Source organism: Drosophila rhopaloa, unplaced genomic scaffold, assembly GCF_018152115.1.
Source record: "Drosophila rhopaloa isolate 14029-0021.01 unplaced genomic scaffold, ASM1815211v1 contig_115, whole genome shotgun sequence".
NCBI lineage: Eukaryota > Metazoa > Arthropoda > Insecta > Diptera > Drosophilidae > Drosophila > Drosophila rhopaloa.
The window spans coordinates 7,365,194-7,380,050 of NW_025334990.1; the positions used below are offsets into that span (position 1 = coordinate 7,365,194).

Genomic DNA, 14,857 nt, shown 5'->3' on the forward strand with positions numbered 1-14,857 from the left:
AAAATGCCATACTTAACTTTCTAGGAATTTTGGCTATTCTTTTCGAATTTTGTTTGGGCTAAAAACATATACAAGTCAAATAACGAATCTCACAACTGGTCCATTAAAGAGAAATGAAGGGATTACATGGGTGACTTCTGGGGCTGATTAAATCTATACTCTAGAGATGATCTGACCCGGAATTCATCCATGGAATCCCCCTCTTCCCCTTCTCATAAACGCAACCGCCGCTGATTCTCCGCATATACGTTGATCTTCACCTGGCAGGCATCCTGTCTTTCGTGACTGCTGCTCCTCTCCCTTGTCGCTGGGGAAGACCCCCTCATTCTCACGTGGTTCATGCTGAAAGCCAGATCCCTATCTGACGTCTGTGAGGTGGTTATCCTTATGGGCATATTATTCAGACTGGTGACGAGGGGTTCGCTCCCATTCAGCTGCTTGGGTTCACTCACCCGACCATTGGAGGACCGCCCCATCCTGCAGCTGCTTCGCACTCCGTTGGTGGTGACCGTGACATGGACATTGCCATTAGAGGTTCCCGAACTAGTGCGGTCCAGGTTTCTTGGGATGGTAGGAGTGGCGCTACGTCGGCGACTACGAATGGAGGTGGTACTTAGACTGGAGCAGCGGTTGGAACTCCCAGTGGGAGTAGGTGATCGGGAGGTGGGTTCTCGTGGGGGTGTAGGTGAACGTGAGTCGCTATTCCGCGTAAAAATCGGCGGTGGAGTAAGTGAACGGGTAGCGGATGGGACGGTTTTTATTTCCTGGCTAAGCGGAGCTCTCCGCCTTTCTTGCGGCACAGGCGGATTCCTCGTTGCGGTCTGTAAACGCTCAGTCCTTGACGAATGTAAGTCACAGAAGGCCATTCCGGGCAAACGGTCGTCGGAGGTGGGAGTGTAGAGGTGCGAGGTCATCGGAACCGGTGGTCTTGGGGTCGGCGTGGACATGACCCGCATGGGCTCCCGACGCAGCTGCTCATGGAGGACACACAGGCGATGGTACTCCCTGAACCGCTGGGATTCCCGCTCCAGCTCGCGCAATCGATGCCTTTCGCGCTCCTCCTCCATTTCTAGAAGACGCTCCCTATCCCTCTGCCTCTCCAGCTGACGAAGTTGCTCACGATCCCGTTCCCGCTGACGGGCATGATCCCGCTCCTCTTGGCGCTCCCTTTCCAGTTCAAGTCTTCGATCCTCCAGAAGCTGACGATCCCGCTCCCGTTCTCGTAGTCGCTCCTGTTCCCTAGCCTTATTTCGCTGCCGGAGCTCCCATTCCGGACTGGTCCTCGGTTTCGTTTCGCTCACATTGAACTTGGACAGCCGCTTGTCGATGCCAAAGGATCCAGCGGATGTGGAACTACTCTGTTCCTGCTTTGTCTTCACTTGATCAGTGTTGTTCAGCAGATAGGCATCCGCCTCGATCTTGATGCTCACATTGTTGTCCACCTCGGACTGCGGGTCCACATTGGAGATGTTTATGTTGATCTTGCAGCCACTGCAGGCGCTTCTCTTGCTCTGCAGCTGGGTGTTGGAGCCACGGAAGAATGTGGTGGCTGAGGCCTTTGGGATGACACCACCAGTCGATCGCAGGACATTGCTCCTATTAGTCCTCACTGTCAAACGGCTCTGATCCCGTCTCATGGTCTGGTACTCTCTGCTTTGGCAGCAGGTTCTGAGGAGCGGGGAATTCGTGACAGTGGATGAGATGGGTAGACCCCTCGTCTGCGGAGCCACCGGCACAGCCTTGGACTCCTGGAGTAAACGACGTCTCCGGTGCTCACTAAAAGTTCTAGTGTGTGGACTCCTATTGGTAGGAATGTACTCGGGATCCTGACTGAACCTGGGATTTTGGTAGAAGGTCTGGAAGGAGGGCTTCTTCACAAGCGGCGGCGGAGTTGGTGGCACTGGCCTCTGATAATTCTGGATCGGATAAAACGGTTTGTCGGCATAGCGAAAGTTGTACGACTGAATTTTGAAGGGGTCTCCGTGGAAGACATCGCTCGCATTGCAACGCGATGGATCTGTCACAAAAGAAGGCCCTGGGAATTAGTTTTGACACAGTTTGGACTTAAATCCACACTAAACTCACACAAAAAACGATTCATTTTGGGCAGGTAATTTTAAACTTTCCGAGGTCGTTGGGCCAAAGAGATTGCGAGTTCGAAGATTTTTATTTAGAAAATATTTAAACGAGTCCAAATGGAAATTTTTTTAGTTTTAGAACCGAAAACCCAGGTAACTTTGGTTCTCGGTTCTGTCGAGACTTGATTCGCTCCTATAAACCCATTAAAACCTTTTGGCAATACGGCGTAGCAACTGGATGGCAATAATGGGCACAACTCCAACCAAACCGGAGACCCACCTTCCTTAAGCAAATCAATTTCATATTCAAGTTGTTAAAGTTAAATTAAAGTAACTATATAATCAAAAAATCTTGTAAAATTGTTGCCCACATAGCACACTCACAAGTTATCTGACAAAATAAGGGAATTATTGATAAGCTTTTGGTACCAAATGGTACGCGGAATATAAAAACCTTTCCATAGAAAACAAATACTTTTAGAGGGCCTATACGCGAACACAATTTTGAATATATTAAGTTGCATTTTATGTTTTCGATTATCTAGTGGGGAATGAAATCGCTAAATTGAGTGTTTTATAAATGTTACCTATAAACTTGTAGAACTACTTGTAAAGTCTTCAACTCTTCCCACCCAAAGTTTAAGCCTCTTCCTCATAAGTATTACCGACTTCATTCCCCCACTTAACCCGATCAACTTGGATCATTAGGATATTGTCGCAAGACACTTGAATGGCTGCAAGTGTCTTTTTGCGTTGTGATAGAAAAGATCATGTAAAATCCTCTTTATTGCACAAATCCATAGTTATTGGACCACTAAAAGCATTATTTTGCACGCGTATACCCAAAATATTCGTACTCCATATTGTAAAGGAAAATAACTCTGTAATGACCGAAAAAGGCACAAGAAGGCCAACAAAATGTAGTTAATCGCAGGTATACAATGAGGTTATATTGACAAACTGTATATACGAATAGCTGAAATACTTGCTGATTATCATCGTTGTTCCATTGTTGTGAAACTTAACCTACTAAAATAATAATATAGATCGAATCATAGCACACGAGAAATTCTACGTTGTGTTCGTTATGACTTTTCACGCTTTGAAGAATTGCCGAATTCAATCATGCAACACGCGTTTTATAACTAAGGGACTCTTCAAAAATTGCATAATATAGCCACTTTTACATACATATGTAGTACAAAGACATTGTACAGGGTATGCAACTCCAAAGTACATATGATATTTAGCAAAAGGTTTTGTTCAGTTTTCATAAAGATGTTGTGTAAGTTTATGCTTCAAGCCCCCCTTCCGGGGGCCCAGCATTCAATATAAACGTGTGAATTAGACAATATAGCTTCTAACTGAATAGTGCAGCATACTCAATATATAATTCGTAATCAGTCGTTATTGTTGCCTAACTATGTTCAAATGTTGCATAAGTGTTATGAAATTAACAATCCAAAAAAGCTGGTATGGGGTCAAACAAACAACAATGCTAAAGCAGCTAACCAAAGCGTTTTGTGCACAGTATTTAAATATTCGAAACTATTATTAAATTGATATACTTAACGTTTACTGTATGTATTTGCTAACTAAGATAACCGCACACACATACTCTCTCTCAAAAGTTCGTATTCGAATGACCGCAAAAAAACTATAGTTTAGCGCGAGCATATTAGTCAAAATAAACAGAGTATTTAATATGGATAGCAGGGCATATATTAATATAACACGAGCTACTAACTATATGTACTATAGTCCTTTAACGATTATCACATTTTTATTCAAACCTTGAAACTATGTGTACTCATGTCATGCCATGCCATGTTTATAGGGTGAGAACCGGGAGAAACCAGAACACAAACATACATATATACTATTTATAAAGACCAATGGTGACCAAGTAGAATATATAACTATACTAAACAAAATTATATGCGAAACTAAAATACCAACTATCTATACAATCAACTAAAATATGTATAACCTATACACTAGTCATTCGACATATGTTTATTTCATAGAGATATTGCTAACTAAGCTGATACCGATATCGGAAAACCAAACGAAATTGCGTTGAGTTTAATATACTCGCCCATCATATAAATTGGAAACAATGCAAATGCAAAATACAAATATGTAACTGAAGTTGTTGGTGAATAAACAAGCTACAAAACATTACCCGTCTTTCAATTAGTGTTTAAGGGACATTAAACTTTATTGAGTCTTTATATTATTTACATCCACTTCAAGGAAAAGTTTTTTACACAATCAGTTGAAATTACAACAAAGGGGTTATTCAAATTAAAATGTTCTTATATCTGAAATTTGCTATGTATGGTATATACATTTTGTGTTTAGATTATTTTAAAATTGTACACTTTACTTTAAGGTCAACTTTTAGAAAGCCAAAAAATAGAATAGAGTAGGGAAGAAAGTCAAGAACGCTTTGAACTTAAAAACTAATTCATGTGTGACTAAAGTGGCAGCCCTAAGAAGCTGCCTTGGACTCATCTAGATGAGAAGTGTCGTGCTTTTCCTTAGCAAAGGTGATGATTTGGTTCAGGCTTTCACCCAGTTCCTCCATCACTTCGCGTTCCGTGTCCTCGACGGGCATATTCTGTTTCTCGTGCATCACAATCCGCGATATCATGCACATGATGGTCGCCTCAATAACATCATCCGTCAAATACACATTTGCGCGGTTATCGTGCGAATGCTTATCGTTCGCTTTGTCCTTTTTTGTGTTCTTCGTCCCCATCAAGCCATCCAAAGAGTCCATGTCCACATCCGGCCGATCTTCCATGTTTCGACAACCTGCATGGCGTAGGTGTAAGTTAGTTAAATTAAAGTTAACAAATGACTAGTTTTTGTACTTACCCACGCATTTACATATGCTGGTGCAGGGAATCTTTGCTTCATAGCACTCGCAGTAATTCTTAAGGCAGCCCGATCGTTTGCAGTTGCAGCCCTTGTTATGCAGTCGCATGTCCCCTGAATTGGGAGCCGTAATTTTGGGCCTGTTTGAAAAAAAGAATAATTATTGAAATTAATTAATTAATTATTAATCAATAGATGTCATTTTAATCTACTATACTACGTTAAAAACACTTACTTGAAGGCGCTAGGGTTGCGATCGAGGCAACTGCGAATTGCTCGCTCACGCTCAACTTCGTAGTCCAGATTGTTAAAGCAATCCTTGCACGTGCAGTCCTGGCAGAATTCCCCGTTGGCGAAGCAGTCGCAGTACAGCTTCAAACACTGCGACTTGCTGCAGTTGCAGTGCTTTCGGCGCGTAGTCATACCGCCTAGAGCATCGACGGTGGGTGCTGCCCCGGGTACCGGTGGCTTCAGGATGTCGAAGAGTGGCTTGGCAGGACCAGTTGGTTTCTGAATGGGAGGCTGTGTCGGAAGCTTTGGTTCCACCTTGATCGACACTGTTTGCATCTGCTGCTGCCTTATCCTCTGCTTGGCCTGCGCCTGCAGTTGCATGTGTTTTGTTTGCTGCTGAGGATTCATCTGTTTGAAGCGATGCTGCTGCGAGGATATGGATAGCGTTCGCCGCAACTTGTTGTCCACATAACCAGTGTATCCCCGCCGCATGGCGCTGGTCGATGACTGCGGCACACCCGAGTTACAGATCATGTACTTGACCCCATTATTGGTGCCCGTCGATTTCACAATGTTGTAGATTTTCTTTGGGGCATTGGGACTGGTGTTGCTAGCCACAACCCGCTGCATATTCGTTTGCCGTCCGATAACCTTTTGAGCTGACTGCGAACCCTGCTGTGTTCCTTGCTGCATGGTGATCACGTATCGCGGCTTCTTAGCCTCCGGGCCCGCATCGCTACTGTCGCTGGCATCACTGCTGGCGGAGGCCAAGTGCATATTGAGATCAATTAGCCGGTTCTTGCGTGGTGACTCCTGGCTACCACTAGGGCTGCCGCTACTGCTGCTGTTGGTCGCACTGGCTAGCTTGGGGGTATTCGTGTTGGCGCCCAGCGCACGCTATGAATAGGAAATTAAAGTTAAGAGACTATACATGCGTAAATAGACTACAATACACACCTTGGAGACCAACGTCTGCATCGAGGGGAGCGGTACAATGCTGCCGCCCGTTGTCCGCATTACAATCTTGTTGGTGTTACCCAAGGAAGGGCTTGCCTTTGGCGCTGCTGTTGCTGCAGCCACTGCCGGTATTGGAGTAGATGTGACTGGTGTAGTAGCAGCAGATGTGGCAGCCGGTGACCGCACCACAGTGATCTTCTGGGTTTGCATGGTCTTCGGCACAGTCACTGTTGCACTCGATCCTGCGGCACTCTTGTTGTTGGTCAGCACGCGTACATATTGCACTCCTCCCTTGCCGGGAAGCTGAATAGCATGCAATCCACTCGTGGGAGATGCTGCCTGTCCTCCCGTCGTGTTGCTGATCGTACTGGTGGCCCCCGCTTTTGGTGACAGCTTGATGATGTTCTTGCTGGACACAAGAATCTGTTTTCCCCCGCTCTGCACCAACATCTTGCCGGGTGTTGCGCTTGTCGTTGTACTGGCAACGGACACCGTCGTGGTTGCAGCTTGCTTCACAGGAGCTGTGGTCTTCAGCACCACCTGACCAACGGATTTGCCGACCACCACATTGCTAGTGGATGGCGATAGTTTGACAGCATTGGCGGCGGAGGTTCCTCGGGGGGCTGAAGTTCCAACTACTGTTTGTTTGGCATTTAGCAACACCGAGGAAGTCTGGTTGATCTTGATGATCTTGCCATCGGCAGTACGCACCACCTGGATTTTGGAAGGCTGTGCCGAGGTTGAGCATGTGGGCGAAGTGACAGGAGACGCCACCTTTGCACTGCCTCCGGCCAGCGGTGTGATGCCCTTGATGGTGAAGGTCGTGGAGGAGGAGCTGGAGGAACCGGTTGTACCGGTTGTGACTACTTTGCCCGGCACCGCCGCCTTGACCAGACCAGTGTTCGCCAGAGTCATGCCCTTGGAGAGGACCGCCTTCTGTATGCCCGCCGGCGCAACGAGACGGCGTATTCCTCCGCCTGGTGAGCCGGCCACCGTGGCTTTAGTCTGTGTTCCGGGCACCGATTTCTGGACGAAGATTACCCGGCCATCTTGCGTCTTGATCGGGGTCAAGTTGCTCAGCGTCTTGGTGATGGAGCCCGTCGTTGATGTATTGGCAATAGTGGTGCTGCCGATCTTAACGGCATTGCTGGGTATTGCTTTCAGATTGTTAAGGATCTTGAGGTCCTTAATTTGCGGCTTGACAGGAGAAGTGGCCCCAGCAGTCACCACTTTGATGGCGTGCGACTTTAAGACGGTAACTCCGGGTGAAGGCAACCGCTTGTCCTCCAGTATGTGCACCACGTTCTTCTTGAACTGCGGCGTGTTCAGGGAATCGTTGGCCGGATCGGCCAGCTCATCTCCGTCGATGTCATCATCATCAGAGTCCAGGGCATCGATCTCCATGTGTTGGGAGCTCTTGTCCGACGTTGGCTCCAAAAAGTCTTCAAAACTTAGCTCGGGCAACGGCTCCGTGTCGTCCAGGGAATCTGCGGGTGAAATCTGGTATTATTCACACTGCGAATTATAGTTTACGGTGTTTAAATATACCCGACAAGTACTCTACGCGGTAGTTACTCATCTTTGTCAAATTTCAATTCAATTTCAAAATGTTCTTTATCATCAGCTGCGGTCAAGGCGGTTGCAACGGCACGTCTCTCAACACTGAAAATGTGTGTTTGAAAGCGTATCTATTTCGATTTTGGTGGGTATCTATTTCCGATACCGATACAATGAGCGATAGGCAATCGATTACGGGCGCCGAAATGTAACATTTCATTTGTTTTCCAGTAGAGATAAAATCTAGTTGATTCATTAATTAGGTATCTAGATAATTTAGACTGTCAATAATCAAACATGATGATTAGTGGAGCACTTGACAATAAATATATACTAACTTTACTTTACCAACATGTATGGTTTTTACATCTTAAACTTGAGTACTTCTTGTTGCAGAAACGAATAATCTAAACTTGAATCTAAATCTCAAATTTTAGTGGGGTTTGATTTTATTTTACTCGACTGATTGGAGCGCCAACAACTTATACAATATGCATAAAAATCGCTTAAGAATATGATTTTAGTTAATGACTGACAGCGTTTGGGGACTCTACTTCTTGGCCGCCACCTTCTTCTCACGGGCCTTCTTGCCCTCCGTCAGCTCCAATCGCTGCGATTCAGTCAGGGCGGACATGGTGTTGGTAACGACTCCGGTGCCCAGCGTCAGGCTGCCGTCGCGCAGGGTGAAGCGCTGGCCCTGTTCCAGGACCATGGGCCGGATGAGGCGCAGGATCAGCTTGGTGTCCTCGCCGGGCATGACCATCTCTTTGTCGGGAATCTGGACCTGCACAGCGCAATCCCAGGTGCGCGAGAACATCTGCAGCTGGATGAAGGACATGAAAGGCTTGGTGCGGCCGCCCTCTTCCTTGGAGAGGATGTACACCTGGGCCTCCAACTGGTCGAGAGCCTTCACACTGCCCGGCTTGCACATGACCATGCCGCGCTTGATGTCATCCCGCTTTACGCCGCGCACAAGCGCACCAAGCTGGTCACCGGCCTGGGCCTCCTCCAAGATCTGGTGAAACATTTCCACGCCCGTCACCGTCGACTTCAGCACCTTGTTGTAGCCCACGAACTCGCACTCCATGCCCTTCTTGACCACACCACGCTCCAGGCGTCCAGTGACCACGGTGCCTCGTCCGGGAATCGAGTACACATTCTCCACGGGCAGCAGGAACGGTTTGTCCAGCTCGCGCACTGGCGTGGGAATGAAGCTATCCACCTCCTTCAGCAGCTGCAGGATCGCCTCCTTGCCGATCTCGGGGCTCTTGTCCTCCAGGGCGCACAGCGCCGAACCTTTCACCACGGGAATCTTGTCGCCGTCATAGCCCATCTCGGTGAGCAGCTCCCGGATTTCCATCTCCACCAGCTCGACCATCTCCTGATCGGCGGCGTCCACCTTGTTGATGAACACAACAATGTGATCGATGCCGATCTGCTTGGCCAGCAGCATGTGCTCGCGGGTCTGAGGCATAGCACCATCGGTGGCGGCCACCACCAGAATGGCGCCATCCATTTGGGCCGTGCCGGTGATCATGTTCTTGATGTAATCCGCATGACCTGGGCAGTCCGTGTGACCGTAATGCCGCGTTTCCGTCTGGTACTCCACGTGGGCCACATTGATGGTGATGCCGCGCGCCTTCTCCTCGGGAGCGTTGTCGATCTCGTTGTACTTCTTGCTCTCGGCCAGCTGCTTGTCGGCCAGGACCTTGGTGATGGCCGCCGTGAGGGTGGTCTTGCCGTGGTCCACATGGCCAATGGTGCCCACATTGCAATGTGGCTTGGTGCGCTCGAACACCTTCTTCTCGTTGGCGTACTTGCGGAGGTACTGCTGCTGGTTGCCGATGCGGGGGGCAGAAAGTAATCCGTTGCGCTGCCAGTCCTTGCAGGCAGTTGATGAGGCGGTGGCGGCCGCCAGGCGTAGAGTCCTTGCGGAGCTCATGGCCCGCCGGCTGCAGCGCAGGGCCAAAGACATGGATGCGGTGGACCGGCAGACGGCGGCGGCAAATGCGTGCGACATGGTACTGGGCTTTTGCTGGCTCTCCTCTGGGCGCTTTTAACTGAAGATTGGGATTGGGATCAGCGCTTCAGATGGGGGAAACTTCAGCTGCACTTATGGGTTTAGATTAAGCTGTCCTGGCAGTGGCAAAAGGCCTTTTCACGGGTCGAGGAAAATCTTATGGCCCGAAATTGCGTAAACCCTGAAATGTGCTGTGCGCTGGAGCTGCCACCTCGTGGTGGTTTTTCGATAGACATACGACATATCGATAACTTATATTATTTTTAGCCAAAGGTAATATTTTTAAAATTATTCCTAAATATTAATTAATTAAGTTAGGTCTAACTATTATTATAAGTTATATTTAATGTTAAATTTAATGTTTTTTGCTCTGACCCTTTTGCATAAGTACTTTAAGAGGAGTGGCAACGCCTTCCGACGTTATTATTTTGTGCGCGTTTTTTGTCACCCATTAAACACCCACCTTGCCAAGCAACCACAGATAATAAGCTCTAGAAGATATTTGCAGAGCTCCCGGATTTACTTAAAGGACCTGCCAATGCTTTACTTTCCCTTTTTGTGGGCAAACAACAACTGCCCCCAAGACTGTACCCCAATAAAAACACCAATACACTCAAGCACATGTCTATGTGTGTAACTAACTATCTGGCTACGCTGTTTCATAAGATGTTCCCAGATCGTTAAAAGCACTTCTCGTTTCGTCAGCAGAGTGCAAAAACTTACAATAAATCTAAATTCAAAGCCATTGCCAAAAATATGCAAATCGAAATGGCATAAGGGTACATAAATCCGCTTGGCGATTGATGCGCAGAGGGTTAAATAGGTAAAGGGGGGCCAATAAATCAAGGGGAACAATTTGCGCGCCAGCGGACGGCCAACTGCCATGCCAAGTACACGCTGTACCAGAGGTTGAAAATTCAATTTGAAATACGAAATGACCAGATCCTCACCCAAATTGCCGCCACTGGTGTCCATGCTTAGTCCTTAATGCGTCTTTTGTGCCTTTGGAAGAGATAGCAATTAAACTTTGTCTCTGTTTTGATAGCAGTGCGCGGCCACTGCGGCAAAACAAAAAGAAATCTGCACTCGTAAATGTGAATGCGTTGAACTCAAAGGGCGTCGCGGGCGAACGAAACGGTTGAGAGGCTATTAGTCACTGCGGTTAGATGCGCGGCGCGATATCACTGCTATTTGCACTTTCATTTGGCGGCCTTATCAGCGCGTATTTACAATTGAATACAACAGCAAATTCAAAATTCAATTTAAATTGCCGTCGAGTGGACTTCCATTACATTTATGAATGGGTGGGACCGTAGAACGACCGTTAAAATATACCTTGGTACACTGACAAATATACCGAAATATGTCCAAAATATACTGAAAAATACCATAAATATACCACCAATACAGAAAGATAACGCCTCAGCAAATACTTAAACCTATATTTTGAGTTTAAAATTGAATTGAAAAACTATGAGATTGCTAGATAACTTTAAGCCCCGAGGACATATATTAATAAGCTTCTAGGGATATATTTAACAAGACTAGAAAATATTGAAGAAGTTCCTTAAAAATTACTTAATAAATCATTTTAAGATGAACAGTAAAAAAAAAATTCTACAAGATTTTTCTAAACTTGAACTTAATTAAGAATTACCAGGACGACAGATGATATTTCTTCTGATTTGTAATAAATACATAAATAATGAATTCAACAAACAAATTGCCAAACTCTGTTTACGAAAATTATCAGAAATTTCAATCTTAATAAGACCCAGACTTTAAATTCGTTATTTATTTATTCCTTTATCTGCATATAATACATATATCAATATAATTTAGATAATTTATTAGAAATACGATATGATTCAATTTCCACAAAACAAAATCGCCGAATATTTAAAACGCCAAATGTACATTTTAACATCTTAAATAATTAAAACTTAATGGCATTCCGTAATAAAACATTAACCTATAAAATAAACATATAAACAATTCTACAAAAGATTTAAGTTCTAAAATGAACAACACTACATGAACTCGTGGGAGGGACGCAGATTGACCCGTCGGTTTCGCAATGTGTAGGTCCGAGGGGTCCCGTCGGGCTGAGCCGTACCGGGGTTCTGCTCCAGGGATCGGCGCTCCGTGGACGCCTCCAGCGACATGTCCTCCTCGCAATCTTCCAGTTTGTCGGCGCCTACTATATCGTCGTTACTGATGTTGCCCTCCTCAAAGGTGAACTGAAAGCGGCGCACGCTCTTCTTGGCGCTGAAGAGGACCCCGCGGTTCTGGCGTTTGGTGGTGCCCGGTGTTTTCAGGATGGAGGTGCGCGGTTTCTGCGGTGGCGTCCTGGCAGCATTCTGCTCTGCGGCCGCAAGAAGTGCAGATTTCAGGAGCGCATTGGGAGCAATGGACGGACGTCCCTCGCCAGTCGACATGCGGAGTACGGTGCGGGCGGGCGAGAAGGACCTGCGGTTGCGCACCACGATTAACCGTGGCGAGCTGTGTCGCGAGGATGTCGAGGGATCAGCATCGTCCATTGTCGGCTCCTCCACCTTGGTCTTCTTCATGTTGGCATGGGCTTTGCGAAGGAACTGCTGCAGATTGCTGCTGGGCTTGGCCTTCGACTTGATCTTCATGGTGCGACTAACCTTGGGCTTCAGCAGAGGCTTGGGCTGATTAATTTCTACTGCCCGTGCATCCGGATCGAGCCAGTCGTTGGCCCTCCAACGCTTTAGGTTCTCGAAGCGCTTGTCCACGTTCTCGCTCTGCAGACGCAACATGTCCCACCAGCCCTCCAGATCCTCCGCCTGCACCGGCTTCGTGTCCTCGCTACCATCGTTCGGCTGGCGATTCTTGCCAATCGCGCCATCTTCGCAGCGATCGATAAGGCCGCGAAACTGCATCATCTTTTTGGTGGTCAGCAGTCGCGTCTGGCCGATGGTCACGTTGATCATGTCAATGCCACCCGTTTCCTGCAACCGTGTCTCGTTCTCCTTGCTGTACGTTTCCCACTCGATGCAGAGGCCTTGGAGGCGAGTGATCTCATTCTCCAACTGCAGGCGGAAATACAGAACGGATTCAATGGCCCGGCGGACTTCCAACGGTGACTCCACGTCGGGCAGGTAAAAGCTATTCCGCTTTTCTTTTTCGCATCGCGAGTTTACCTTTCCGCGCGAGACACTCACAAACGGGCTGAGATAGTTGGGCTTTCCATCGGATACGCGGCGTGGCGGCGTCTTCTCCACTGCCGGCACCAAAGTGGAATCTCCAGCGTCTTCTCCTGTAACTAAAGGGAATGTGTAATTGCAGTTGGAAAAATATTACACCTGCACTCACCCGTGGCCTGTTTTGGGTCCAAGATCAGCGAATCCTCCGCCGGTGAATTAGCCACAGAGTAACGCGTAAAGTCGAATTTTTTCTTCGCCACCGGCATCGTCACCTCGGGCTTAACCGTAGGCAGCAACTGCCTTTTCACAGTACTGTCGCCTTCAGTTTTGGTCGGTGCCACTGGACTCATGCTGTCATCAAAAGCGTCCAGAAGACTGCTGCTGCCATTGCCGGACTTGCACTGCGTGGATGTCGCCTGTGCGAGGAAGGGATTCTCATCGTGGTCTTCGTCTAGAGGCGTGAGAGGCGGTATCTGTAGCGTGGCTGCCTGCAGCAACTCGGCCTTGAGCTGAGGATTCTTTCGCGTGTTCTCCTGGAGCTTAGTATATTGGCTCTTTGGCTTGTTGGCCTTCATGCGCAAGGTGTGACTGACAGCTTTGTTGGCCATTCCAGCGGGAGCCTTGAATTTTGCCGCGGCACCACCACCGCCTCGAATGGGCTGTGGCTTCACTACGTTCGCCGGACGTATCATTGGGGCTCTGCTCACCGCAGGTTTCTCGAACGGAGCCCTTGGGGCAGTAGAAAACCTTGGCCTTAAGCTGTTCCCTGTTTGGTGTAGCCGTACGGTGGCTGTATTCACTTTGTTCAGCGACGCAGGCGTGGATCTGGAAATCATGGTGACCTTCTTCACCTCATTTGCTGGGGCCGTATTCAGTCTGGGCTTGAGACTCGTAGTTTGCGTCCTGCTATTACTAGAGGCATTGGGTAGGGGTCGCATAGCTGCTTTCTGCCTGGCCAAAGCCACTGGATTGGTCGTCAGAGGAGTTACGGATACGGGTTTTGTTGCTGGCGTTGCCGCTTTATGTCTTGCCAAAGCCACTGGATTGGTGGTCAGAGGAGCTGTAGGCACTGGTTTTAATACAGGAGTTGTAGCCGCGTGTTTTGTAGTTGGTGGAGCTGCCGCCGCTGGCTTGTGAAAGGAAGGAGCTGCTGGCCTAGACTTGTTTGCCATAGGAGCAGCATGCGCTTGCTTGTTCACCGGAGGATTATAAGTCGCTGGCTTGGTTGTCCCGGATGATTTGCTCTTGCCCTTACAAAGATTGGCAATAATGTAGAGCGAGCTGCGCTTGTTCGGCTGGAAAACGGGTGCATCCTCCATCTGCTTGGTAGTACCGAGGTTTTCGGGAGCCCGAAATAATTTAGAGTTGGGAAAAGCCTTTGCCTTTGACTGATTGGCGAGCGGTGCATTTATGGCTGCCCCACGACGCAACTGCTCCCGCTGTTTGTCATCATTGTTCTTGGCAGCCTTCCACCCCATGTAGCGCTTTAAATAGGCCTCCTTGCGGGTTGATTTTGGGTTGGATTGTGCCAAGGGCACCTTCTCCTTGTTTGGCGGTGGCTGCTCAAGGCCCTGTTGACCGGGGGCAATATTTTCCTGGGGTTCAATCTCTTGGGCTGCCGGTGATGGCTTCATTTTGACGGGCGTGGGACTCACACTGATTATGCGGTTCTGATGAAAGCAATCCTCCCGCTTTTTGGCGCGCGCCGCCTGCAGACGATCCCTGTTCTCCTGGCAGTGATTACGCGGACTCAGCACCAGCGATTGCTCCTTGTACAGTTCTTTGTGGCGCTGCATGGCTTTGGCGACGACAGTGAAAAAAGGGACGAGGCAATACTAAGCGTCCTGTTGGAATTGAATAGTATTGCTGATTTTCCGGCGGAGCGTCTCCTATTTCGTATTTTAAAATGGCGAAGCGTCTTTCAGTGTGACCAGCCGAAAGAGTTAAAAAAATACTCTGCG

At 47.9% G+C, this 14,857-nt stretch overlaps 4 protein-coding genes across 6 annotated transcripts; all 4 read right to left on the reverse strand.

The window, feature by feature from the left end:
- Positions 1 to 12: 12 nt before the first annotated feature.
- LOC108038345 (putative uncharacterized protein DDB_G0271982) lies at positions 13 to 4,269 on the reverse strand. The gene is made up of 2 exons (XM_017115125.2): positions 2,086 to 4,269; positions 13 to 2,017 (listed from the first exon to the last, which is right to left on the reverse strand). The coding sequence occupies exons 1-2, from the start codon at positions 2,099 to 2,101 to the stop codon at positions 213 to 215; spliced, it is 1,821 nt and encodes a 606-aa protein (XP_016970614.2). The 5' UTR covers positions 2,102 to 4,269; the 3' UTR covers positions 13 to 212.
- Positions 4,270 to 4,274: 5 nt separating this feature from the next.
- Positions 4,275 to 11,033, reverse strand: LOC108052929 (protein lin-54 homolog). 2 transcript variants are annotated; one of them, XM_017135478.1, is made up of 5 exons: positions 10,677 to 11,033; positions 6,150 to 7,636; positions 5,197 to 6,089; positions 4,962 to 5,101; positions 4,275 to 4,898 (listed from the first exon to the last, which is right to left on the reverse strand). In XM_017135478.1, exons 1-5 carry the CDS (start codon positions 10,699 to 10,701, stop codon positions 4,573 to 4,575), a joined length of 2,871 nt encoding a protein of 956 aa, XP_016990967.1. In that variant the 5' UTR covers positions 10,702 to 11,033; the 3' UTR covers positions 4,275 to 4,572. The 2 variants fall into 2 exon arrangements, with proteins under 2 accessions (XP_016990967.1, XP_016990966.1); XM_017135477.2 differs by lacking the exon at positions 10,677 to 11,033 and adding an exon at positions 7,698 to 7,946.
- Positions 8,138 to 9,938, reverse strand: LOC108052930 (elongation factor Tu, mitochondrial). The gene has a single exon (XM_017135479.2). It carries the CDS (start codon positions 9,724 to 9,726, stop codon positions 8,257 to 8,259), a length of 1,470 nt encoding a protein of 489 aa, XP_016990968.2. The 5' UTR covers positions 9,727 to 9,938; the 3' UTR covers positions 8,138 to 8,256.
- Positions 11,034 to 11,501: 468 nt separating the features above from the next.
- On the reverse strand, positions 11,502 to 14,833 carry LOC108052932 (guanylate kinase-associated protein mars). Of its 2 annotated transcripts, none has more exons than XM_017135481.2 (2): positions 13,066 to 14,833; positions 11,502 to 13,009 (listed from the first exon to the last, which is right to left on the reverse strand). In XM_017135481.2, the coding sequence occupies exons 1-2, from the start codon at positions 14,690 to 14,692 to the stop codon at positions 11,757 to 11,759; spliced, it is 2,880 nt and encodes a 959-aa protein (XP_016990970.2). In that variant the 5' UTR covers positions 14,693 to 14,833; the 3' UTR covers positions 11,502 to 11,756. The 2 variants fall into 2 exon arrangements, with proteins under 2 accessions (XP_016990970.2, XP_016990969.2); XM_017135480.2 differs by having other exon boundaries at positions 11,502 to 13,015.
- Positions 14,834 to 14,857: the final 24 nt, after the last annotated feature.

Excerpts from the sequence above, each read along its gene's own strand:
- LOC108052930 (XM_017135479.2), bottom strand. The coding sequence starts at position 9,726 with ATGTCGCACGCATTTGCCGCCGCCGTCTGCCGGTCCACCGCATCCATG.
- LOC108052929 (XM_017135477.2), bottom strand. The coding sequence starts at position 7,728 with ATGAGTAACTACCGCGTAGAGTACTTGTCGG. Across the intron at positions 6,090-6,149 it reads TGCAGACGTTGGTCTCCAAG|CGTGCGCTGGGCGCCAACAC; the intron begins GTGTGTATTGTA and ends TCCTATTCATAG. Across the intron at positions 5,102-5,196 it reads CGCAACCCTAGCGCCTTCAA|GCCCAAAATTACGGCTCCCA; the intron begins GTAAGTGTTTTT and ends TTTTTCAAACAG.
- LOC108052932 (XM_017135480.2), bottom strand. The coding sequence starts at position 14,692 with ATGCAGCGCCACAAAGAACTGTACAAGGAGCAATCGCTGGTGCTGAGT. Across the intron at positions 13,016-13,065 it reads GGACCCAAAACAGGCCACGG|TTACAGGAGAAGACGCTGGA; the intron begins GTGAGTGCAGGT and ends CATTCCCTTTAG.